Source organism: Choloepus didactylus, chromosome 8 (genome assembly GCF_015220235.1).
Source record: "Choloepus didactylus isolate mChoDid1 chromosome 8, mChoDid1.pri, whole genome shotgun sequence".
Lineage (NCBI taxonomy): Eukaryota > Metazoa > Chordata > Mammalia > Pilosa > Megalonychidae > Choloepus > Choloepus didactylus.
In genome coordinates, this window is record NC_051314.1 from 129,794,817 (window position 1) to 129,818,347 (window position 23,531).

General features: G+C 54.7%; 1 protein-coding gene across 1 annotated transcript in view; it reads left to right on the forward strand.

The window, feature by feature from the left end:
- The window catches only part of IQSEC3 (IQ motif and Sec7 domain ArfGEF 3), a 112,238-nt gene extending 98,071 nt beyond the window's left edge, over nucleotides 1-14,167 (forward strand). Inside the window, 8 exon segments of the mRNA XM_037847947.1 lie at nucleotides 263-386; nucleotides 2,216-2,281; nucleotides 2,283-2,316; nucleotides 2,460-2,608; nucleotides 2,611-2,623; nucleotides 5,495-5,587; nucleotides 7,110-7,159; nucleotides 10,542-14,167. Coding sequence (XP_037703875.1) covers nucleotides 263-386; nucleotides 2,216-2,281; nucleotides 2,283-2,316; nucleotides 2,460-2,608; nucleotides 2,611-2,623; nucleotides 5,495-5,587; nucleotides 7,110-7,159; nucleotides 10,542-10,973 — 961 coding nt within the window. The 3' untranslated portion in view covers nucleotides 10,974-14,167.
- Nucleotides 14,168-23,531: the final 9,364 nt, after the last annotated feature.

A 23,531-nucleotide genomic window follows, 5' to 3' on the forward strand; every position in this document is an offset into this window, starting at 1 on the left:
TTTCCTGCCTCCTTTCCCACCCCTTTCTCTACTCATTTACCACAGTGAAGGAAACCCCTTCCTCCCTGAGCCGGGCTCCCCAGGAGGTGTGGGAGTGGGAAAGAGCGCTGGATGAGGAAGGAGGGCCTCGGGGTTCCGTTCAGGCCCTCTTGTCTCAGGGCCTCAGTTTCAGGGCCTCAGTCTCCTCTTGTGGGAAATGGACGCTGGGGAAGGGGAGGCCCCAGCCCCCCGGCATCTCCCGCTGAGCGCCCGCGGTTCCAGGGCTGTCGGTGCCCCACCGCCGCCTTGTCTGCTGCAGCCGGCTCTTCGAGGTGACCGATGTGAACAAGCTGCAGAAGCAGGCTGCGCACCAGAGGGAGGTGTTCCTTTTCAACGACCTGCTGGTGGTGAGCGCCCCGGGCAGGGGGCTGCGCAGGGTCGGCAGCTTGTGAAACCAAGGCACAGGGGAGCTCATGCTCCAGTCCTGAGACCAGGACCTGCCTTCCCCCTTTATGGGAAACCTGGGGCCGGGATGGGCAACAGCAGCGGGGCACAGGTCCTACAGCCCGGGATGGACGGCGGGTCTGGGGGGTAGCGTGTGTGTCCATGTGTGCATGTGTGTGCATGTGTGTGTGCACATCAGGGGGGACATGTTCTTTGTTCTGAGAACAGGTGTCCACTCCACAAATATTTAATGAGTGTCAGCCACGTGCCAGACATTGGTTCTACGTGCTGGAAACAGCAGTCAACAGGATTTAGTTTCTCTCTTTCCCTCCCTTTTGGCCTCTCTCATTGAGTCACGGTGGCACTCCCTCTAAAGTCACCCCACATCTAACAACCTCTCACTACCTCCACTTCTGCTTTCTGTTGCAGCCCCCTCCACGCAGGGCTGCCAGCCTCAGCCTCCACTCTGGGCTCCCACCCCTGCACTTGTCCCTCCGTGGCCAGCCGCTGAGTGATCTTTCTAGAGCCCAGATCAGGACATGCCTGCCATGCGTCAGACCCTCCTCCAGCTTCCCGAGCAAGGGGAAGGAGGTGCAGACCCCGGGCCTGGCCCCACGGCCCCCAGGACTGCCCTTGCCCAGTCTGACCTCCGTGCCCCCTACTCTGCGCCTGGGGCTGGGCTGCTCCAGCTGCCCCCCAGTCCCCAAAGCTGCCTCCCTGGGGACAGGCTTCCTCCCCTCTCAGGCCTTTGTTCCTGCTGCTAATTCTGCTTAAAAAGCTGCTCCCAGCCTTCGCACGGCTGCCTCCCTCTCTTCATTCAGGTCTCAATTCAAATGCCACCTTCTCCGTGAGGCTGTCCCTAGTCACCTGTCACAGTCGCCTGCCCATCACCCTCTCGGCCTTCCCCTCTCTCATTTTCAGACACTAATCAGTGTCTGAAAGTATCTTACTTATCCATTTCTCCACTTTGGTTTTCTTGTTATTTTGTTTGCTAGCTTGCTTGCTTGATGGGTTGGTTGGTTGTTGGTTGATTTGTACCTTAACTGTCTTCTCTTCCTGGAGAGCAGGGGCTCTGGAGAGCAGGCCCTTAGAAGGTTTATTGAACGACTGGCTGAATGAGCTTTCATTTTATGAAGGGAGGGAGATAGAAATCACAGGAAAAGCTATCAGATGCAGCTGGGGGTTGGGAGGAAGGTGCTATGAGGACAATAAAACAGGGTGGTAAGATAGTGACTGAGGCCAGGGTGGGTTTTTTTGTCTTTCTTTTGCTTTTGTTTGCTTTTTAGTTGGGATGGTCAGGCAAGGCCTCTCCGAAGAGGAACCATTTGAGTTAAGGCCTCAGTAGTGAGGACAGCCCAGCAATGCGAGCAGCTGTAGGAGAGTTATGGAAATGGGAACCACAAGTGCAAAAGGCTTGTGGCAGGACTGAGCTTGCCCTGTTCAAGCTGCAGCAACAGGGTAGTGTGGCTTGAGAGTAAAGCCAGAGATTGAGGCAGGGAGCTGAGAGGGTAGGGCTCATAAGCCATGGTTGGAAGTATGTATTGGCATCTAAGTGCAGTGGAATTTGCCACAGGAGGGTTTTATGCAGTGCAGAAACATATTTTGATATAATGTATGTGTGTGTGAAGGTATCCTAACTGTATGAGTGTGCACGTGTGTGTGTGTATTGTGTGTGTTGTGTGCTCACGAGACCTTGTCCAGTGCCCTGGGTGTCCCCGTATCCCTGTATGCGCATGTGTGTCGACAGGAACATCTGCATCTCAAAGCATGTCTGCCTCCCCTTCTTGGACAGATTCTCAAACTCTGCCCGAAGAAGAAGAGCTCCTCCACGTACACCTTCTGCAAGTCAGTTGGCCTGCCTGGGAATGCAGTTCCACCTCTTTGAGAATGAATGTATGTCTGAGCCAGGACCCGGAGGGAAGTTGAGGGAGAAGGGCATGGTGGTAGGGAAGAGGGGGCCGGATGTCCCAAAGCCCAGCCCCTCCCCAGCTGCAGCTGGCTCCAGCTGCTGCCCTGCCCTGGGCTCTGGTTTCCAGATTACTCTCATGGTATCACACTGGTGACCCCGCTCTCGGGCTCTGAGAAGAAGCAGGTGCTGCATTTCTGTGCCCTGGGCTCGGACGAGATGCAGAAGTTTGTGGAGGACCTGAAGGAGTCCATCGCCGAGGTGACGGAGCTGGAGCAGAGATCAGGATAGAGTGTAAGGACGTGGCAGGTAAGGGTGGATGGGCGGACCCCTGCTTGGCCAGGGACGGGGTCATCCTGTGGACAGCTCGACTCTGGCTGCGCCCCCACTTTGGAGCCAGTGCAGAGTGAGCCGAGGACCCTCCTGCCCTCCCCGATGCTCCCCTCCTTCCTGGCCCCCTGCCCCTGGTGGGCTTCAGGTCCAGCAGGGCCCAATGTGGATGTGCTGCTCTCTGTGTTTATTCACAGTTGAAGCAAGGCGTGCTAGCTGCGCATGGGTGGGTGTGTGCCTAGCCAGGCCCGTGGGCTGTGTGTGGGCCCCTTGGAACAGAACTCTCCTGGGTTCGTCTGGGGCAGCTGGGTGAGCTGACCAAGGTGGGGACACAGACCCAAGTCACCAAGTCCTGTATGGACTTTTCCCAGGATCCAGTCAAGGTTCACGTCTCGCATCTGGTTGTTTCATTTCTCTAATCTTCTTAAAGCTAGACTAGTTCTCCCACTTTAGTTTTTCATGATGCTGTACATTTGAAAGACAGGTTATAGACTATCTCTCATTTGGGGTTTGTCCTTTGGGTCTTTCTAGTTCAGGCATTTGAGAAAAGGCAAGGGTCTCTTCTCCATGCCCAGTGGTTTACCATTTGCTTTTTGGTTTGAGAAAGTAAAAAAGCAGAGGGTAGCTGCAAACCTGTGACTCTCTGCAAGTTTTACAGTGCGGCTTCAGGGAGCTTCTAGGGAAAAATAAAATAAGAATGTGTTCAGAAACTAAGACAGAAAATTTAAAAGGTGCTCCGCCTTGATTATATGGCCCACTTAGTTGAAAAGTGTTTTCTAAAATTGATATAAATCCTTAGGTGACGGGGAAGGCAGTGGAAGTTTGTGAGCAGGGGCTGGTAGGACAGGGTGGTGCTTTCTAATCACCATTTTGGGATCAGCAACTCTGGTGGCCGCTTTTATTCTGCAAAGCCTCGTGGTGACCCTGCGAGGTAGATGAGTTGTCCCCTTTTACAGACGAGGCTCAGAGAAGGACTGAGGGCCCGGACTGTGCTCGCTACAGACCGAAGAACTGCGTTCGCATTCAAATCTGACTCAGAGGCTCAGGCGCTGTCCACTCCGAGAGTGAGAGCAGAAGTTCTGTTTATAATTTCCTAAGAAAATAATCCCATTAGGTTATAACCAAAGGCACTGAGGCAGCTGCTTGAGGAGGGGGTGGAGGGTAAAGTCCCTCTTCTCCATCGTTGGCATCCTCGGGTCCAGCAGTGCAACTAACAGACTCCTTTCAAGGACTGACCTGGGTGCCCAGAGAGGCCACCTTGGCTGTTGTTCTGGAACATTCTCAAGGATAGCTTCACTTCTCTCATTGCCGAAACGTCACAGATGGCCCTGAACAGCCCCGAGGAGCTGCAGCTCACCGACTGACACTGGCATTGCTGGCCAGGGCGCCTTTCCCCTGTTGGCTTCGTCACTGTCCCCAGAGTGCAGAGGAGTCGCTGTTGTCAAATCTGTGTGTCAAGACGGGAATGCAGCTCCTGCTGCCTCAGGGCAGAGGAGCAGGGAGAGAGGGGCAAGGCTTGCATTCGGCTCATGTTGTTCGGATGGAGAGAAAGGAAAGGAACTGTGGCGGAGAGATGAAGGGCAGGTCAGGGAGACAGGAAGGAAAGGAAGCCAGAGAAAAAGAAAGTGAACAACGGTGATGGCTGGCATTTATTGAGCACTGGGCTGCTTGCAGCCGCAAGTGTATTTAATTCCCATTTTACTGATGAGGAAACTGAGGCTGACAGAGCCTAATGAAGCTGCCCCAACTCCACAGTCAGTGATAAGACAAGATTTTGCACCCAGGTTCTCCAACCATGCTAATTTCTCCAGCACCAGGAGAGCCCATAACTGGGAGAGGAGCCCTCTTAGCTCAGTGAAAATATTTGGTGTTGATTGATTGTGTGATTCAGGCAATCAGTTACAGATTGTTTTCTGGTTTGAGGGGTTTGCAGTTCAGTGTCCCAGGATTACCAGGAAGGACAGAAAATGGGACCCAGGAGAGCGCTTAATAAAAGGAACTTGAATGATGCCTCCTGGCAAACACAGGCTGGAGGAGAGAGCTCTAATAATGTCTGTCGCATCTCCAAGGATGGAGAGACAGCCAGCTCTCTACTCCTCAGAGGAAGAGCAAGAAGGAAGAGGTTTACTGTCCAGTGAGAGGAATTAAACTTGTGCATCAAGACAGATACCTGGGCATGCAGTCTGTCCAACACCGCCAGACGTCCTCAGGGTGTAAAATATCTTCCTTGGGAGGGTTTAGCAAACCCTGCAGGCGTTCAGCCAGCCAGGGTGGGGGCTGGAGCCCTCAGTCCTGCCGGGTGCATGGTCGATGGGCCAAATACCGCCAACAGAGCTAAGGTGGGCTGCCTGCCGGGTGTTTGGCTTGCATTGTAACAAAAGCTAACACTGATTGAGCTCTCGCCAGGAACCAGGCCCTGCTCCAAATGCTTTAAATGTTTTTTTTTTTTCTCATGCAATCCTCTTAATAACCCAAAGAGGGCACTGCTGTCCCCTCTGGTGAGACACTGAGAGGTTAAGGAACTTGCCTAAAGCCACACAGCTAGGAAGTGTCAGACCCAGGATTCAAACCCAGGCAGGCTGCCTCCCTCATAACCTCTTCTCTGCCTCTCTGTTGGGATGTTTAAATAGATGTTATCCACCCCACATACCGGTGAAGAGGCCAGGATGCCAAACCATCTCGGCCAGACTCTGAAGTCCATGTTTTTGTAGCATAGATTAGGGAGCCCCCTTGTCTTCTCTCCCTCCTCCTTCCCTCTCTCCTCATTCCTTCTCTCTGCTCCACCTGTCGAGGTTCTAGGGTTTCCCTCTCTTCATGGGCCTTTCCATTCCCTAGGGGAGCTGGAGAAGCAGCAGGGAGCAAAGACCCTGTCCTTCAAGCCTGGCGGAGCCCAGGTGGAGCCTGAGTCCAAGCAGGGATCGCCTACAGGTGAGCTCAGCCCCACCTCGGAGTCTCCGGGACCCCAGGCCCCGAAGGCTGAGCCCTGAGCCCACCCGGAGGTCACTCATGGCCCCTGGTTTTGGGTCCTGGGGACTTTGCAGGAGGGTGTTGCATGTTTCCATGACCATTACTTTCTACCAATTTTATGGCTGTAGTAGTAGAACAAGAGAGAAGGTAAGAGAGAAACATGTCCATTTTACAAACCGCGCTGAAAGTTCAGAGCAGCGTAAGAAAAGGTAGCCAGAAGGGTCTGGAACCCTTGCTTTTGCTCTTAAAGCCTTTTTGCATATGAGCCACAAGCCCTCCATCATCCCAGGCTCAGAGTTGGCCCACCCAAAATCCAGTAAGCCCCCAAACCCAGTTTCTCAACTGGTTCCTTCAGATTGAATTATTCACTCCAGACCGGTCAAGTCAGTGGCAGATTTTGCATCATCTTTGGCCCGGCCTCAAGACCTGCTGCCTTCCTCCCGCTGACATCCTCCTGCCCCTGACCTCACCCCCACCTGCAGGGAGCACGTCTGCTCCCCCAGTCCCACATAAAAGAGCATTAGAAGGAGAGATGGCTTGAGAATTCAGTCCCATCCCAACAACCCCCTGCAAACCAACCGGCGATGTTCACTCATTACTCAACTCAGTCATTTATGCTGATGATCCACAAATATTCCATAGTGCATGCCTGTGTTAGGCCCTGTGCTAAGTGCTGGAACGGAACACGCAAGACACCACAGCTTGAGCTGAAAAACTCCAGTGGATATGTCCTGCTGCTCCGTCACCCTTCGTTGGCCTTGATGACACATTTTGGACAGACACCCCTCATAGGAATGCGTCACACCACTAGGAGATGCGATTCATTCTCCAAGCCAGACTCGGGGCTCTTTCTGCTCCCCGGAGATTCTCGCTGTGAAATCCTCTTCTGTCTGTGGATTTGACCTGCCAGCGGCTGTTAGTAATCCTTCAGCCTGTCTGATTTTCATTACCCCACCCTTCACCCCCGTTTCTGTAAGGACTTAGGACCTGGGTCACTGCTTGTTTGCACAGCTGCGTAAGCCCCGGAGCCAAATCTCAGCTGTGATTCTTTCTGGATTCCCCACCCACACCCTGCACCCAGGCTGCTTCTGTTGGAAGCTGCAGGGCCCTGTGTCTCTGGGAGCAAAGGACCCATGCCCATCTTTATAAGCCAACATTCACAGCCCTTATTGGGGAGGCTTTGACTGTGGGTAAATTAGACTCAACCCTGTCAACATCAGATAGAACTTCAGAGCTCTTCCAGTCTGCAGAGGCCCAGAGAGGTGTTGCATGTTGCTCAAGGTCACACAGTGACTAAGTGGCAGACCTTAGAACGTCCAGTCCGGAGCCCCAGGCTGCCACTTGGTCGGGAGTGGGAGTAGCGAGGCATGGGGAGCCTTATTGCCGCCTCTGCCTAGTGGCAGAGCTTCTGGGGGGTAGGTGATGGAGCTGGATTGGTGTTCAGGCAAGTGGGGATTGAGCCCTGTGCTCTTTGCATTCAAAGCCAAAAGGGAGGCAGCACTGGGGGAGAAGCCGGCGGAGAGCACGGTGGAGGTAAGTGGAGGCCTGGCGCCCGAGGTGAGTGATTGTCTGCCCCCTCCTTGTCCTTCTCACCGACTCTGTTGTTTCTCTTCTCAGGTATTAATCAATGCCTCCCCAGCCCGAGTCACCATTTTACCAATTTCAAGAGATACAATTAAAAGTTACTGCTAGCTGTAATGGGTAATGCCGCTGTTCCCATGCTAATTCAGCCGCACATACTCTCTACCCACTCCCTCCCCAGCCTGCCCCAGCTGTTGCCCTCCCAGGCCCAGCCCCCAGGAGGTGGAGCCCACCACCCCCTCCAGGGTGAGCCCACCCAGATGCCTCTCAAATGCACTTCCCCAGCGAACTGCTTCTTGCTCACTGATCCCCAAATACTTGCTTAACAGAGAACCCACTATCCCCTGCCCAGAATCCTCCCACCCTCTAGGGGAGGGGGCCTGGGGTCCCTCCAGGGAACCACCCTCTAGGTCAGGTCCCCAAGTGATCTCTGCCCTCCTGGGTACCTCTTGAGGAAGTTGGAGAATTGAGAGTGGGGGTAGCTGGGAGGGTGGACACAGCTATCCCATGTGGCCGGCTGAACACAGGGGAGGGGTGTCTGCTGGAGAAAACGGGGCAGAGGAGGGTTGGGGTCACCTTGGAGTTTTTCGTGGGGGAAGGGCTGATAAACCTGAAGCCCGTCTGTGCTGGGAGAGAGAACACCCATCCCTGAGCCCCACCCCCTTGGGCTGCTCTGTTGCCCAGGGACAGAAAGGAGAGGGGGTGGGGAAGTAGCAGCAGCAGGTGGCACCTGCAGCGGCCCGGGGCAGGGGGGCAGGCAGTCGCCCCTGCAAACCTTGCTGGGCCCTGGCCCATCCCCGACTCCCCATGCCCCTCAGGGAGCCTTCCCCAAACTGTCCTCGGCCAGGCCTCAGGGGCCACTGGCTGCTCACACAGTCACCTCCTTTTCTTACCCCCCACCCTAAGCTGGAGAGGCTCCTACTCTGATGCTCTACAGGGACCCCCACTTTTGAGGGAGGAGCCCAGCCCACCAGCCTGACTAAGCTCTGGGAAGCCCCAGGGTACCCCAGGGGAGCTCAGTTTCTTCCCTCCGCCCCCATAGCCCCCCACTCCCCCACACACCTGTGTCTGGAGGAGGCACCTTTACACGGAGGAGCTTCCTGCCCCAGCAGCTGACAAGCCCCCAGGGTGGGTATTCCATCCTCCGCCCCCTACTCTCCCCGTCTTCCTGCGGCTGCCCATTCTCTAGCCTTGCAGATAAACACACTGAGTTCCCAGCCCTCCGTTTCTTCTCCTGGCCCTGCCCGTGCCTTAGCCTGACCTGCCTGGAGAGGACAAGCAATCAGATGCCCGGCTTCCCTCCCACCCAGCCCCAAAGGGCCAGTGGCTGTCTGCAAGGCTGCCGCCCCCTTGGCTAGCCCCAGGGCCCTGCCAGCCTCCGCCGCCCTGCACAGGGGGCAGCCTCGCCGCCCATGGCCTCTCAGCCGGGCCCCCGGCTCTCTTGTCCTCTGCCCTCTGTCCGCCCTTGCCTGGCCGAGCCCCTCCGGCCGGCGCTTCTCCATCTGAGCTGTTCTGACCTGCTACTCATGTTCCATCCCGACTGCCTCTCTCTCCCTCTCTTTCTTTCTTTCATCAGCAGGGAGGTGAGAACGGGGTTGGAAAGAGAGGGTGTTTTGTTGTCACTTCCTGCTTTTCACTTACTATTAAAGAAAGAGGAGCCGGGCGGGGGTGGGGGAGATGCAGACCGTTGAGGGGAGTCAGCCCGCGGCCCGTGGGAGGTGAGAGGAGGGGCGGGATGGGGCTGAGGGGCGGGGGCTACGGTGGGGGCAGCCGGGGAGGAGGAGAAGGAAGGCTCCGTGGGCCGAGCCTTGGCTGCCTTCGGCCACGTATCTCTTGGGGAATAATCCAGAATATGAGCAAAAGGCGAAGGAGCACGTTCCCTCCAACAGCGGTGGTGACAAAGGCCTGTGCACCTGAGGACCACCAAGGGCTCCCCAAGAGGAAGTGGCCCCCAGCCTCTCCCTGTCTCCGTCCATCTCAGCAGGGCAGGGAGGGGCTCAGGGAGTCCAGGGAGTCCCTTTGTCCCCAGGCCTGGAAAATGCAGCTGAGGCTGGAATAACACCCAGATCCATGCTCAGCAAGTAGTTGGGGGCTCATGAATATTGGGGGGGGGACAAAGAGCAGGGGTGAGCAGGGGGAGGGGAAAGCAGCCCATTTCGAGTACACAGATCCAGGAAAGCAGTTCCCTGAAATCGCACTATTTGCCAGTAAACGGGATTAGGATCTGCCAGTTTAGGGGTTCGAGATAGATTTGGGCTGGGCCCGGGGGTAAGGACCCTCCCCTGCAGCCGCGGTGACACCCCCGTGCTCTGCACTGGACGGTGATCCCCAGGAGCAGATGGTGGCCCACTAGGAAGCATCCTGAGAGGGGAAGGGTCTCAGCCATCCCCCTAAGGGCCCAGGTGTTCAGAGGGGCTGTGGCATGTCATTTCAAGAGGCTGAGGGAGCTTGGGGATGAGACAAGGTGAACAATGAAATCCCCTCCTTCCAGAATCCTACAGCCCCCCTTCAGCCTATTTCATCCAGGTCACCTGGTCCACTGTGACCTCCATGGTCTGAGGAGGGGCTCTCGGGCACCTCCTCTTGCCCCATCCAGCAGGGAAAGATTAGAGCCCCTTGTGGGTAGGGCCCTCCTGCAGGGGAACAGGTCTAACCAGGACCCATATGGGGCCCAAAGGGCAGCTGGGGCCCAAGACTCCGCCCCGGACCATCTGGGCTGCTCTCAAATGTGGGCTGTGGATTTGGGGAGTCTCGGCGGATGGGGAAGGCCCCGGCCATCCCTGCAGGGTCCCTAGCTTTCTGGTTTGAGCACCTTCATGACATCAGCAGTGACAGTGGGGTTTCCTCTTTAACAAAGATGGCAGGAGAAGGGGGGGTGGCAAGGCCCAACGATGCTTGGCCCTGTGGTTGTGTCTACTTGCCCTTTGTGCTTAACACAGTCCTGGGAGTGGGGAGGGGGCAGCACTCTTATCCCTGCTTTCCAGCTCAGAGGTGGGTGGGCAGGCAGGTGGAGGGAAGTTTGCCCAAGGCCAGAGCCATCGGGCAGGTCAGCATCATCATAACTTAGAGCAGGTTGGAAACTTACGGTCCACTAGTCCAACTGTCCACCTCACAGGTGAGGAAACTGAGGCCCAAAGAGGTGAGATTGCTCACCGCCAGTTTTTCTCCAGGTGGAGAGATGGGGAAAGGGTGAAGGTGAGGGACCAGAGCACATGTCGGGCAGCAGGAGACCAGGAGAGCAGGGGAAACAGAGGGGGTGGTCAGGGGATCCAGTCCTAGCAGCTGGGAATTAGTCTTGTAACATTCCATGCTTCTCTGGCTGTTTCTAAACTAGGTGTCAATTCACAACAGGCTTCAAACGTCCCAGCACAGCTCCGGGCTGGGGGCCGAGAAGGGAGCGCCGGTGCCGCTTGCAGACCTGCAGTCTAGCCCCCTGCGAGAGCCCCCACCGCTGCCGCCACCGCCGCCCACACCCCCGGGGACCCTGGTACAGTGTCAGCAGATTGTCAAGGTCATCGTCCTGGACAAGCCCTGCCTGGCCCGCATGGAGCCCCTGCTGAGCCAGGCCCTCACCTGCTACGCCTCCTCCTCGTCTGACTCCTGTGGCTCCACCCCGCTGGGCGGCCCGGGCTCCCCGGTCAAGGTCATCCACCAGCCCCCACTGCCCCCGCCCCCGCCCCCCTACAACCACCCACACCAGTTCTGCCCTCCCGGCCCCCTGCTGCACCGGCGCCGCCACTCCAGCGGCTCCAGGAGCCTGGTGTAGACTCTGCCCACCCCGGGGCCCAGGAGGGCCGGCTGCACCCCGTCCCCTGGCACAGTGCCGTCCTGGTCTCTGATCACCGTCGTTTTGGAAGGGGAACCCTGGTCCCTGGAGTCTGGTCTTGCCTCTCCCGACCGTGCTTTCCTCCCCCAGTTGGGCACCCTCTCCCCCCGATCTGGAGATGCCACCTCACTCTCCCGGGGCCCTGCACAGCCCCCATAGCCAGGCCGCCTCCTCTTGCCACCACTCCCCCTAGTCGGACCGCGGATTAGAGGAAGCAGGAGGTAAGGTCCTAACCTCGGGCCTTTTAGTCTGTTAGTGCCAAGTTGGGCAGGAGCAGGGGCCGGACTGGCCATCGGAGGGAGTTGGCCGGGCTCACCACCTGGGCCAATTCGGGGTGGAGGAGGGTCGGCACCTGCTCCCTAGAGGGGCCATGTGGGCAGGCGGTGGGAGGAGAGGCGGCTCTCTCTGCTGCCCTCCACCCCCAGCCTGACAGGCTCAGGGGGCAGCTCCCCTGTCCACATGGACCTCCCCTGCGCCCCAAAGCCTCTCTTGCTTTTTCAGGGGCTGGGGGCTCTGCCTGCCTAGGGCTGTCCAGACTGGAAGTCCCAGGCTCCAGGAAAGCTACGAGCCAGGGAGGAGGGAAGGGGGAGACCCTCAGCTCCAGTGGCCAGTTCAGCAGGGCCCTGGAACACTGGGGTCCTAGAGCTACAAGATGCACCTTTTTGAGAGTTTCTTAGTTCCTTTGCACCAAATGCTCAGTCAACCCACAGATAAACACGTGTGAGAACCAGGTTAATTTTGTCCTTTGTGAAGCAGAAACAGGGAGAAAGGGCAGTGATTTGCCCAGGGGGCGGATGCAGCCAGCAGAGGTAGGATTTAGACCATGTCAGGGCTGCCTCTTGCTTCTGTTGCCTCCAGGGGGAATTTGGGTGCAGAGGTGGGTGAGAAAGCAGGCGCTCCAGAGGCACTCGCCTTTCCCCTGCTGCCATCCCAAACCGGCCCCTCGGGCCTTAAATCTTCCCTCCTGGAAAGCACCAGACCTGCCCCAGCAGGGGGGTTGAAAGTGTCCTCGAACCCTCAAAATTGCCAGGAGAGTCAAGCAGGAACTTCTGGATGCTCTTTGACTCCTCCAGTGCTGAGCAGAATTGGAGATCAACTTTTAAACAGATCCCCCCAGAGCCAGGCTTCCAGAAGGGCCCCAGCCCTGGCCCTGAGGGTGGTGTCAGGCTCTGCTGCACCCAGCGCCGAGCCAGCCGGGACTGTCTGGTCATCACGCCAGCAGCTCATCACTGCCCTTCGTTAGGGTCCCCTCCCAACTTGGAACCCAAGTTAACGTGGCCTCAGAGGTGCCAGAGGGTACTGGCAAAGTCTGAAGTGAATCAGCTTCTCTCCCAGCCCTGACCTGAAGCAGAACCCTGGGCCAGCTGGAAGCAGAGTCTTGCCCGCGCCCTGAGGTGCAGAGATGACCTAGTTTTGTGTCTGTGTGTGGTCACCCAGACGTCATAATGATGTCACCCAGTGAGTTTATTTCTGGCCCTGTCAGCCCAGGTTCTATAACTTGCAGCCTGTTTGCCACCCTCTTCCCTTTGTGCCCCCAGCCCAGCTGCTCAGCCCTGTCCATGCTGCGTGGACCCAACCCTGCCTTGTCTGTAAACAGGACGCTGCCATTTGCACCTTTAGGAATGGAGCAGCCGGCAGGTGGGTGCACAAATCTAGCCACTCCTGACACCCTGGTCGAGGCAGGAATTGTCCTTAAAGAGTGAAGGCCTGGGCAGCAGGCACCAGGGACCCGCGGTGGGGTGGAGTTGGGTACTAGAGTGGACGAGTCTCAAAGGAGGACACGGGGAGAGAGAATTATGAAGGGGAGGTGGAGAGAACAAGTTATGAAGGAAGATAAGCCATGTGTGTGGCTAGATAATTGGGTGACAGGAACCATGGATACGGGGGGCTGCAGAAGAAGGGGCCCTGGCCTGGGCAGCCCCGTCTGCCTGCTGAGCTCTCCTGTTCATGGCTCCTCACAGTTTGCACAGTGCCCTCCTTTCCTATTGACGGGCGCAGCTACTTTGTGAGGTCGGCCGGCCCCTCCCTCTCACCTCCGCCAGATTGGGGACCAGGAGGGGTCTCAGGGTGATGCATATGTGGAGCGTTGCCCGCGAGGATCGGGGCTGCAGCATCCCAGTGCCCCTTCTGCGTGGTAGAGGCTTGTACCTGGGATATCTTAGGGGCGGCCCTGGGCCACGTGGTGGCCTGGGGGTTCTGCCCGAGGAAGCAGACCAGCCTCCAGTCTGCAGCACCTGGAGCCAATCCTGGGCTGCCAGGGGCATTTAATCCCCAGAGCCTGGGGCAAAATACAGCTGGCCCTCCTCACTCTCAGGGGGAGAAGGGTTCCCTGCACCTGCAGCCCCACCTCTGCCCACCTTTCTCCCCCAGAGCCCTGGGAACTGCCTCCTGCCCCCAGCCCTAAGCAGCAACCATGTCAGGGTCCCAGGTTCTCCCAAGGACCCAGCTGAAGATGTTCTTGGGCCAAGATGGAGAGGGGAGTGGAGTGTGGCTGAGCCCCAAGGCACAGCCTCCAGTCCCAGGCCCCAGCTTCCAGGGTCCAGGCCCAATTAACCCGAGAAGGTCCACTGTCAAATCTCTAGGCCTTACTTGGGGACCTGGGCTCCTCTCCCAATTTTATCCATTTGGCCCCAACCCCCAAGTCAGTAGTGGAGGCTGAAGCTATGTTTGCCACCCACTCTTGCACAAATCCCACCTCCAGACCTGAAGCAAGACCCAGCCCTGGCAGTCTGTCCCAGAAGCCTGTCTGTCTGTCTCCAAAGACATGTTGGCTCATGCACACACTCTTATCAACCCTGGGCCCCTGATCCCTGAAGTCCTTGACTCCCCACCCACCTGTTCCCTGTAGCCTGCCAGAATGTCTCTTTGTACCCAGTAGACTCCCCTGATAACCATCTGTCTGTCAGTCTTTGAGTCCGGATGTACACAAGAGCCCTGGGAAATGCCTCCTGCCCCTCTTGATGCACCACCCCACTCCCCTCAACACCTCTCCACCCACTGGAGAGAAACCTCTCCAGGGAAAGGCAGGTGGCTGCACCCAGCAACTAATCCAAATGGCAAATATTTTGTAACAAAATAGCCCAGAGGTATTTTATCTGTTCAATTCATAGAGTTTTAGAGATTATATTGAAATATGTCACTTGAGCAAACTGTGTCGGCTCATTTCTTTTGTTCTCCAAGAGGGAGAGTCCACCGTGGATCAGAGCGTCCGGCTGGCGTGGGTCTGAGGTCAGAGGAGATTCTGGTGCCCTCAGCCTGGGGCAGCTGGAGGCCCCAGGCTGCTCTTGCCTGGCCACAGTACCTTACCCTTTGCCCCAGGCTAGCCTCCTCACGGGCCCTGACGTGAGAGGTTCGGGAAGCCTTGTCCTCAGTCAGCGGGCCCTGGTGCCAGAGAGGTGGGCAGAGCTGGGGGTGCAGGCCTGGGATATTGACCATGTGTGTGCCGGCTACTGCGCCTTCCAGCACACTCTGTGCACACACACATGCACCCTGAGCTTTGGGCCAGCTGTGAGTGGGTTACAGTGGAGAGCAGGGGCAGCCTGGAGAGATGAGGCACCACAACGGCCCATGTGCCTCCAGGCAGGACTGGGGAGCGAGGGGCGGGCTGTCTGCAGTGGAGAGCCAGGGTATGCTGCGGAGGGGCTGGGGTGGGGGTGAGGGCCCACTGTCTGTGTTTGAATGTTTGATCATTAGCCTCAGGTGATTCTCACAGACACCCGGAGCCTGGCAAGCCCGGTCTACTTTTCCCGAATGGAGGGGGCGGGCAGGGTCAGGTGAAAGGCTTGGAGGAACATCAGCATCACGTGGGTGGGGAAGTGCAGGAAGCCACAGGGCACAGATCAGGCTCAGTGCGGAGGGGATTGAAGAGGGGGCTGTTTCTCCTGCCAGGGGAGAGAGGGGCAGCCTTCCAGCAAGCTGAGGCATCACAGCCACCTTGGGAGAAAAGCAGCCAGCCAGGATGCTGGGCCCTGAGATACCAGCTCTCCTGGTGACCAGAACTGTGGATGCCCAGAAATGCAGACAGCTCCAATGCCCCCCAGGCTGGGTCCCACCATTTCCCTTAAAGTCCTAAAAGCGGTCGTGACCTCAGCCTCTTCCCAGGAAATGGGAAATTCCGGGAGAAGCCTGCAGCCAGCTTTGACCTGTCCCATCCTGGGAATTCGCTGACCCAGGAAGCTAAGGACTGTCCCCTTGAGAGCACCCCTGAGGGGACCTAGCTCAGCCCAGGCCTGGGGTCAAAAGGCCTCCTTTGCTGCAGTGGCTCCCATTCTCCAAATCTTATGGCCCTGAGATCATCTAGGAGGAATGTCTGTCCTTCCAGCTGGAGAGGGAGACCATCCTGTTCCCACAGAGCCCCCCTGGGTTCATCTGCCATCGGGATGGGGAGCTGTGGCCAGCTGCATCTCCCTTTGTAATGACCCTTTGCAGCTGGGGAAACTCACCTGCTGTCCACTTAGACTGCATCCAGCAAGGGCCCCTTGCTGGTTTCCAGCTGAGAGCCATGGGCCAGAACAAGACGCAGGTGCCAGCAATCAGGGAGACTTCAGCTCTCAACCCCCAGGTGCTGGGCTAGGTGCCGGGGGATACAGCAGGGAATCGATGAGCATAGGGCCTACACTTGAGTTGATATTGGGGGAAGGGGTCAAAAATAGAGAAATGGACCAACTGTTTTCACGAATAGGGTGGTGATGCAGGGGAGGGGAGGGGAGGGGTGGATCGAGAGGGAGCATTCAGGGAGGGCTCCTCGGAGGAGGCAAAGTCAGCAAGGGCAGCAGGGCAGGGCCCCATCGGTCAGGTGTGAAGCTGACAGTTCAGAGACCTCATTACAGTGGCCGTGGGGAGAGTGGCCACATTTTATTTGTGCATGTGTTGTGTGAGGTAGAAACCAGGACAGTCTTCCAAAGGACACTCTCTCTTTTTTTTTTTCTTATTATTGTTATTAGATATTGTGATAAATTGAATTATGCACCCCAGTTTAGACGTGTTCTTAAACTTAATTTGTGTCCTTGTGGGTGTGAATCCCTTGTAAATAGGACCAAAGGAAGGTATTATTTTTAGTTAAGGTGTAGTCTTAATCAGGCCTTATAAAGAGAAAGCCAGTGGTAGGAGTTGGAAACCAGAAGTCAGTGGGAACCCAGAAGAGAAAAGAGAGGACATCGCCATGTGACAGGAAAGCCAAGAACCCCAAGGATTGCCGGCAGCCAGAACGCAACCAAGCCCGGAAGGAAGCAAGCCTTCCAGGCTCCAAAACCACGAGACAATAAATTCTGTTGTTTAAACCAACCCACCATGTGGTATTTGTCACTGCAGCCTGGAAACTGACACATATATGCAACCAAAATTTCCCATTTTAACCACTTTCAAGTATATAATTTAGTGGTATTAATTACACTCACAGTGTTGTGCTCCCGTCACCAAACTTTTTTGACGAGGACAATTTTCTGATATTGAATTTATTTACATGAGAAATCTTACTAAAGTACTAAAATGCAATTTAAAAGCCACCTTTTTGAAGGAACAATAAAATCAGGCTTCTCCTGAAAAATCCAGGACTGTAGTCACTGGATTCAGTGATCACAGACCAGGGAAAGAAGTGGGTTGAAAGTAGCCAGGTGACTCCAGAAAGGCCAGACCCCAACAGCAGGGGTGGTGCTAACGCCGGACAGGCAGCCAGAGCGGGAGACCCCCAGGGCCAGTGTAGACCCCTGCAAAGAAACACCACCAGCGGGGGGGACAAAGACACCCGGCAGTGAGGCGGCAGCGACCCAGAGCACCAGCATTCTCCGACATTCTTGCGTGATTCCAATTCCTTGGGGGTGAGGGTGGGGGGTAGTGGGAAGCCCCTCCCAGGGCTGGGGCAGCCTGCAGGCTCTGTCCACCTTGGCCCCTGTTACCCCAAAGAAAGCTGACTCGGGTTTGCCATTTTTAAAAAATCGCAATGGACTCCATGGCCCCCTGCTCCCGGCTGACAACCTTTCTCACCTTAGTGTGAACTACATAGACACAATAGGAAGGCTGAGCTCTCCCACAGTGGACTTGGCAAAGTGCTGCAGGGGGCCTTGTCACTGCCCCATCCCCCCCAGCCCTGACAGACACGGCGGCTAATTGGCCACCACTTTCCAGGAATCACTGTCAACCAGTGCATGTTGATACCCAGGATGAAACTAACTTGTCCCTGGCCCCATGGTCTCCTCGTGGAGCCACCTTGAGGGAAGGAGTTTTGCATGGAAGAGAGGAGGCAGCAGGATGATGGGGCAGACTCTGAAACACTGGGGGCCTGGGGATGACAGTCTGTGAGGCACCCATCACAGGGGCACTCACCCCAGCGTTCGCTGTGCTCAGAGGCTCAGGTGGAAAGTGGCTCGGGGTGTCCCCTGCTTTGTCCCTCAGCTCACCAATGTCCTGCCCGCGGTCGGCTCAGGGCTGCCTTCTTTTAGGGACTCCACACACCTCTGGCAACCCATCAACTGCCCCATCCGTTGCATCCCCTCCCTTTCTCCAGCCACCCCCCACTAACTCCCTCTCTGAGAGCTACAGAGTGAGCCACTGAGGTAAACAATAGGGTCCAGATGTAGTCCAGGAGTGCCGGGGATAAAGGCACTCAGCACGCTCCATCCCAGGGTGAGCATGGCTTGGAAGGACACAGCCTGGCATTGCCACCTGGGGGTGAGGTTTGTCCTGCTCTCGCTCCAGGCAGACCCTCCAGAGGGCATGGGGAGGTGGCCCTCCCAAAGGCCCAGTGGCCCAGAGTTACAGGATGACTCTTGTAGGCAGCCAGGGACAGGCCTAGCTCGGAGTCAGGGAGATTGGAGGAGGGGACGGGAGCAGGAGTGGGGCCCATCAAGACTGGTCCCACCAGGAAAATTCCATTCGGGATGAGGCTGGAGTGTGAGGGAGCTGCACCTCGGGATGGGGAGGAGAGACGGGGAGGAGGGATGAGAACCTTTCCCTCACAGCCCCCCGCAGCTCTCCGTGGCCCTTTCCCCAGGGAGCCAGGCGACCCCGCCCTCCTAGCCAGCCCCTAGCACTCAGTCTTCCTGCTTCCCTGACCTAAGGACTGAGCGGCAGCGCCTGGCTCCGGGAGAGCTGTGGGAACGCGCAGCAGGGCAGGCAGGGAGCCACCAGGAGACCTGGCCCTGGGCCACATCCTCAACTTCCCCAGACCCGCCTTGCCCGTCTGCTCCGTGAGCGCACCATGAGCCCCCCAATCTTCTTTCCTCCCGAGAACCATCTAACCCCCACTGGGAAACAAGGCAGAGGGCAGGGAGCTTCATCCCCTCCCCAGGGAGTCCCAGCAACCCAGAAAGTCAGACCGGAAGCATTTACTGACTGTCAGTTCTGCGGCTTCCACTTACAGATGAGGGGACTAGTTAACCTACAAAGTTAGAAAGGGAACAACAGAATCATCCCAAAGTAGAAGGAAGGAAATAAAGACAAGAGCAGAATTAATGAACTAGAAAATAAATATATGATAGAGAGAATAACATAGTCAAAATTAGTTCTAAGAAATGATGGATAAAATTGACAAACCTCTGATAATAGTGATCATGAAAAACAGTTGCCACAAACAACTTGAGGACTAAGAAGCACATAACTACCAATACTGCTGAGATTTTAAAAGAGAAAGAATACCATAAATAAGCTATAAATAAATTATAAGGTTTATGGCAATAATTTTAAAAACCTTCATAAAATGAACACTATCCTAGATTACCAAGATTGGCTCAAAAAGAAATAGAAAAATAAAAGAAGGGGGAGAAACCTATATAGGACTGTAGAATACAAACAGGGAACACTGATGTAAACCATGGACTATAGTTAATAGTACAATTACAAATATCCTTTCATCAGTTATAACAAAAGTATCACAATAAAGTAATGGGTTAACATAGAGGGGCATATGGGAACACTGATTTTCTGCATGATTTTTCTGTAAACCTACAACTTCTCTAATGAAAAAAAAAAAATAGAAAATTTGAGATGTATAACCATTAAATAAATTTGAATATGTAGTTAAAAATCTATCTCCCCTTCCCCCACGCAAAAAAAAAAAAAATACCCCACAAAACCAGGCCAGATGATTTTACAAAATTTTACCATAGGTTCAAGGAACAGATAGTTCCAATCTCATATAAACTCTTACAGAGAAAAGGAAAAGAAAGAACATTCCCAAACTCCTTTTTATAAGCCAAGGGTAAACTCAAAAACAAAACCAGACAAGGACAACATAAGACAGGAAAAATACAGGCCAATCTCACTTATAAAAATAAATACAAAAATTCTAAACAAAACATTAACCAATGCAATTTAGCTTTGTATAACAAAAAATAACATACCATATCCAAGGTGCATTTGTTCCAGGAATGAAAAGATGGTCAAATATTAGAAAAATCTAGTAATATAATTCTCTACATAAACAGATTAAAGGAGAAAAACAATAGAATCTTTTCAGTAGATGCAGAAAATGCGTTTGATAAAACTGAACACTTATGTGTGATTAAAAAACAAACCGCTGATGTGCTGAGTCCTTGATCGTGGGACTTGCTCTTAAGAAGCTCGTTACTGCAAAGGAGAGGCTAAACTTGCATGTAATGGTGCCTAAGAGTCTCCCCCTGAGTACCCTTTGTTGCTCAGATGTGGCCCTCTCTCTCTCTAACTGAGCCACCTCGGCAGGTGAACTCACTGCCCTCCCCTTTACGTGGGACCCGACTCCCAGGGGTGTAATCTCCCTGGTAACGCAGGATATAACTCCCAGGGATGAATCTGGACCTGGCATCGTGGGACTGAGAGTATCTTCTTGACCAAAAGGGGGATGCTAAATGAGATGAAATAGTTTCAGTGGCTGAGAGATTTCAAATGGAGTCGAGAGGTCACTCTGGTGGACATTCTTATGAACTATATAGATAACACGTCTTAGGTTTTAATGTATTGGAAGAGCTAGAAGTAAATACCTGAGACTACCAAACTCCAACCCAGTAGTCTGGACACCTGAAGACGATTATATAATAATGTAGATTACAAGGGGTGACAGTGTGATTGTGAAGACCTTATGGATCACACCCCCTTTATCTAGTGTATGGATGGATGAGTAGAAAAATGGGGATAAAAACTAAATGTCAAACAGGGTGGGATGGGGGGGATGGTTTCGGTGTTCCTTTTTCACTTTTATTTTTTATTCTTATTCTGATTCTTTCTGATGTAAGGAAAATGTTCAGAAATAGGCTGTGGTGATGAACGCATAACTATATGATCGTACTGTGAACAGTTAATTGTATACCATGGATGACTGTATGGTATGTGAATATATTTCAATAAAACTGAATTAAAAAAAAACAAACAGCGAATGTGGAACAGAAGAAAACTTCACAAGCTAACAAATGGTAGCTATCAAAAATCTACACCAACAGTGGTGAAATGTTAGAATTCCTTTCAAAATTAAGACCAAAGCAAGGATGCCAGCTACCACCACTTCTAGTTACCACGTGAAAGAAACCAAGAAAAAGAAATTAAAGGTATAACAATTAGAGAAATAAAGCTGTCATTATTTCCAGTTTAAGAACTCTTAAGAATCAACAGAAGGGGAAATTGGAGTTAATACAGAGAAAAAGTCTGGGATTGGTGGCTGAGCTGGCCTTGTAACCCGGGTCTCCTGTCTTTTCCTCTCCATCTCTGACCCTACTCTTCTCCCTCCTTGGAACTTTCCCTCAACAAGAGATCCAACCCCACTACACTTAGCTGGGAGCTTTCACTCACATGGGGGTGGGGTCTTATGGGGATGAGGGACCAGAGTCTTTGGGGGTTGGCTTGGGGCACAGCTGGTAAGGGCCCTGCTGTGGGGCACCGAGGGGTTCCTTGGACAGGGCCTCAGCATCTTAGTGAGTGGGTGTGGGCAGAGAAAGCCCCAGAAGCTAACTGTGTCCGAGGATTTTGCTGATTTCTTGTGAACCTGGTGGGGTTGGGAGCTGATCCTGCGGAGATACCCAGGCTGTTCGGGCTCTCCTCCCTCTGGGGCACCACCTGGCATTTCTGGGCTCAGTCCCCACCCCACCTGGAGAAGGACTCCTCCGACCAGATAAACTCTGAGCCTGCAAGTCTTCCGCCTGGAGGCGGGCAGTGTGGACACTGAGGCACCAGAGCCCAGGGCGCAACTGTAACCGAGAAGTTAGGGTTTAGGTGATGGTTATGATTACTGAATCATTATACAGATACTTCTTACTTTCTGGTATATTAGAATAGATAGGGGGAAATACCTGAACTCTCTGAACTGTAGTCTACTGCCTTGATCTTTGATAATGATTGTATAACTATATAGCCTTTATCTTGTGATTGTAAAATCCTGTGACTGACCCTCACTGTACCCCCTTACCCTGTTTTTGGCTTTAGAGTCTTATGGTCACCAAATACAGTCCCTAAAGTTTCTTAATGAAAGGCCTTGAGTCAGCCCAGAACTAACCCACACCAATTTCAAAGCTCTAACCTTCATCACTTCAAGCCATTGTACTTGTCACCCTAAAACTGGCCCATCTTTTGATATTTTAAAACTGTCAGAGTTACTGCAGTTCGGGGAGACAGATTTTTAAGCCAGTAGGTCATCTGATCTGCTTCACACCTAGCAATAGACTCTTTCCTTCTTTGAAACCCCAGTGTCTTGGGAATTGGTCATTTGAGCTTTTGATTGATATCACAACCTGCTCAGCTCCTGTGGCCTGCCAGCCTTTCTGTAGGGAAGCCACACAGACTTGGTCACTCAGTCATCAGAGAGCTGGGGTGTGAGGACACAGCCTGGCAGGGAGCGGGGCAGGCAGCCCACCCTGCCTCAGAGTGAGGAGAACGAGGTTGGGGGGGCTGGGGGAGGGTTCTGGAGAGGTCTGAAGCCATGAGATGTGGGAGAAAGGCAAAGGGTTCAGTCAGGAGGAATGCCAGCAAGACACCCCCTTCCCTGAGTGCTGAGGGATGTCTCTGCTGACTTCAGAGGACCAGCGCCCTGGCTTGGTTAGCTGCTGCTGCTTCACACATTACTCCAAAACCTGGCTGCTTAGAGGCCTCTGTTCCTTCCATTTGGGTTTCTCCACTGGGCTGCTTGAGTGTCCACATGGCATGGCAGCAGGCTTCCCCCAGAGTCAGTGATCCAAGAGGTCAAGGCAGAGGAAGCCACCACTTAATTCTGCCCTATACTGTGCAGATCGGGGAGAGAATACCAGAAGGGGCCGCTGGAGGCTGGCTACCACGGGCCCTTGGGGGAGCAGGGAGGAGGTGGACTGCACAGGTCTACTCTCTGTCCCTGGCATCTCCTTTTCAGAGAGCCCAGTTCTAGCCTCTGTGATCTGGATAGTCCCCCACCACCCAGTCCTGTTCCTTCCTCCAAAACCCCATACCCCTCTCCTCCAGGACTTCTAGTCTCCATCCATCCCTCTGGCCCTCCCATTGGATTCTATTCCTTTCTCCTTACTCCCAATCCCATTCCCTCACCTTGGCAACAGAAGGCTGAGTAGGTAGGCATCTGGGTGGTTCATGTACCCCCAACCCCCATCCTCCCTCCCACCCCCCGTTGCACCCCCCACACACACACACTCCCTGAGAGAGTCAGTCTGCCTGCCTCCTCCTAAGAGGGGTGAGGTTCTCAGCACCTCCTCAAATGCCACTTGACTGTAACCAGAGGTGATGAGAATTGACCAGGAAGGGCTCTGGGTGAGAAGGTGAGGGAGAAAAAATACTAGCTTCCAGATGCCACTTATCTAGGGCCCAGGTGAGGCTCATCCAGGCCCAGGTGTGGCTTATCTAGGGGCTGAGGGGGCAGCTCATCCAGGCCCAGGTGTGGCTCATTCAGGCCCAGGTGTGGCTCATCCAGGCCCAGGTGTGGCTCATCCAGGCCCAGGTGTGGCTTATCTAGGGCCTGAGGAGAGGCGCATCCAGGGCCCAGGTGTGGCTCATCTAGGCCCAGGTGCGGCTCATCCAGGCCCAGGTGCGGCTCATTCAGGCCCAGATGTGGCTCATCCAGGCCCAGGTGTGGCTTATCTAGGGACTGAGGGGAGGCGCATCCAGGGCCCAGGTGTGGCTCATCTAGGCCCAGGTGCGGCTCATTCAGGCCCAGGTGCGGCTCATCCAGGGCCCAGGTTCAGCTGGGGTTGGGGGAAGGAAGCTGCTGGCCTTGGGCAGGGTTCTGGGAGCTGGGGAGCTGGGGAGCTGGGGTGGGGGGAGTTCTGCCTGAGGACTGAGAGACCCTGGCCATCCCTGGGACAGAGCTGAAGGGAACAGGTGATTCTTCCCATCTACAAGAGACAGCAGAGAAAAGAGACCCTGACCAGACAGGTTCTGCCACAGGGTGGGCTGGACCTGGGGAGTGAGTTTGGGAGGAGAGTTAGACGTGGAGCTCGGGAAACTCCTGGAGGCCTCAAACCAGAGCTAGATCCTCTCTCATGGGGCTCTGCATGGGGTGGGGTGGGGGTGGAGGGAGCTGAGAAAGGCGAAGTGCCAAGCCAGATGGGGGAATCATTTCCC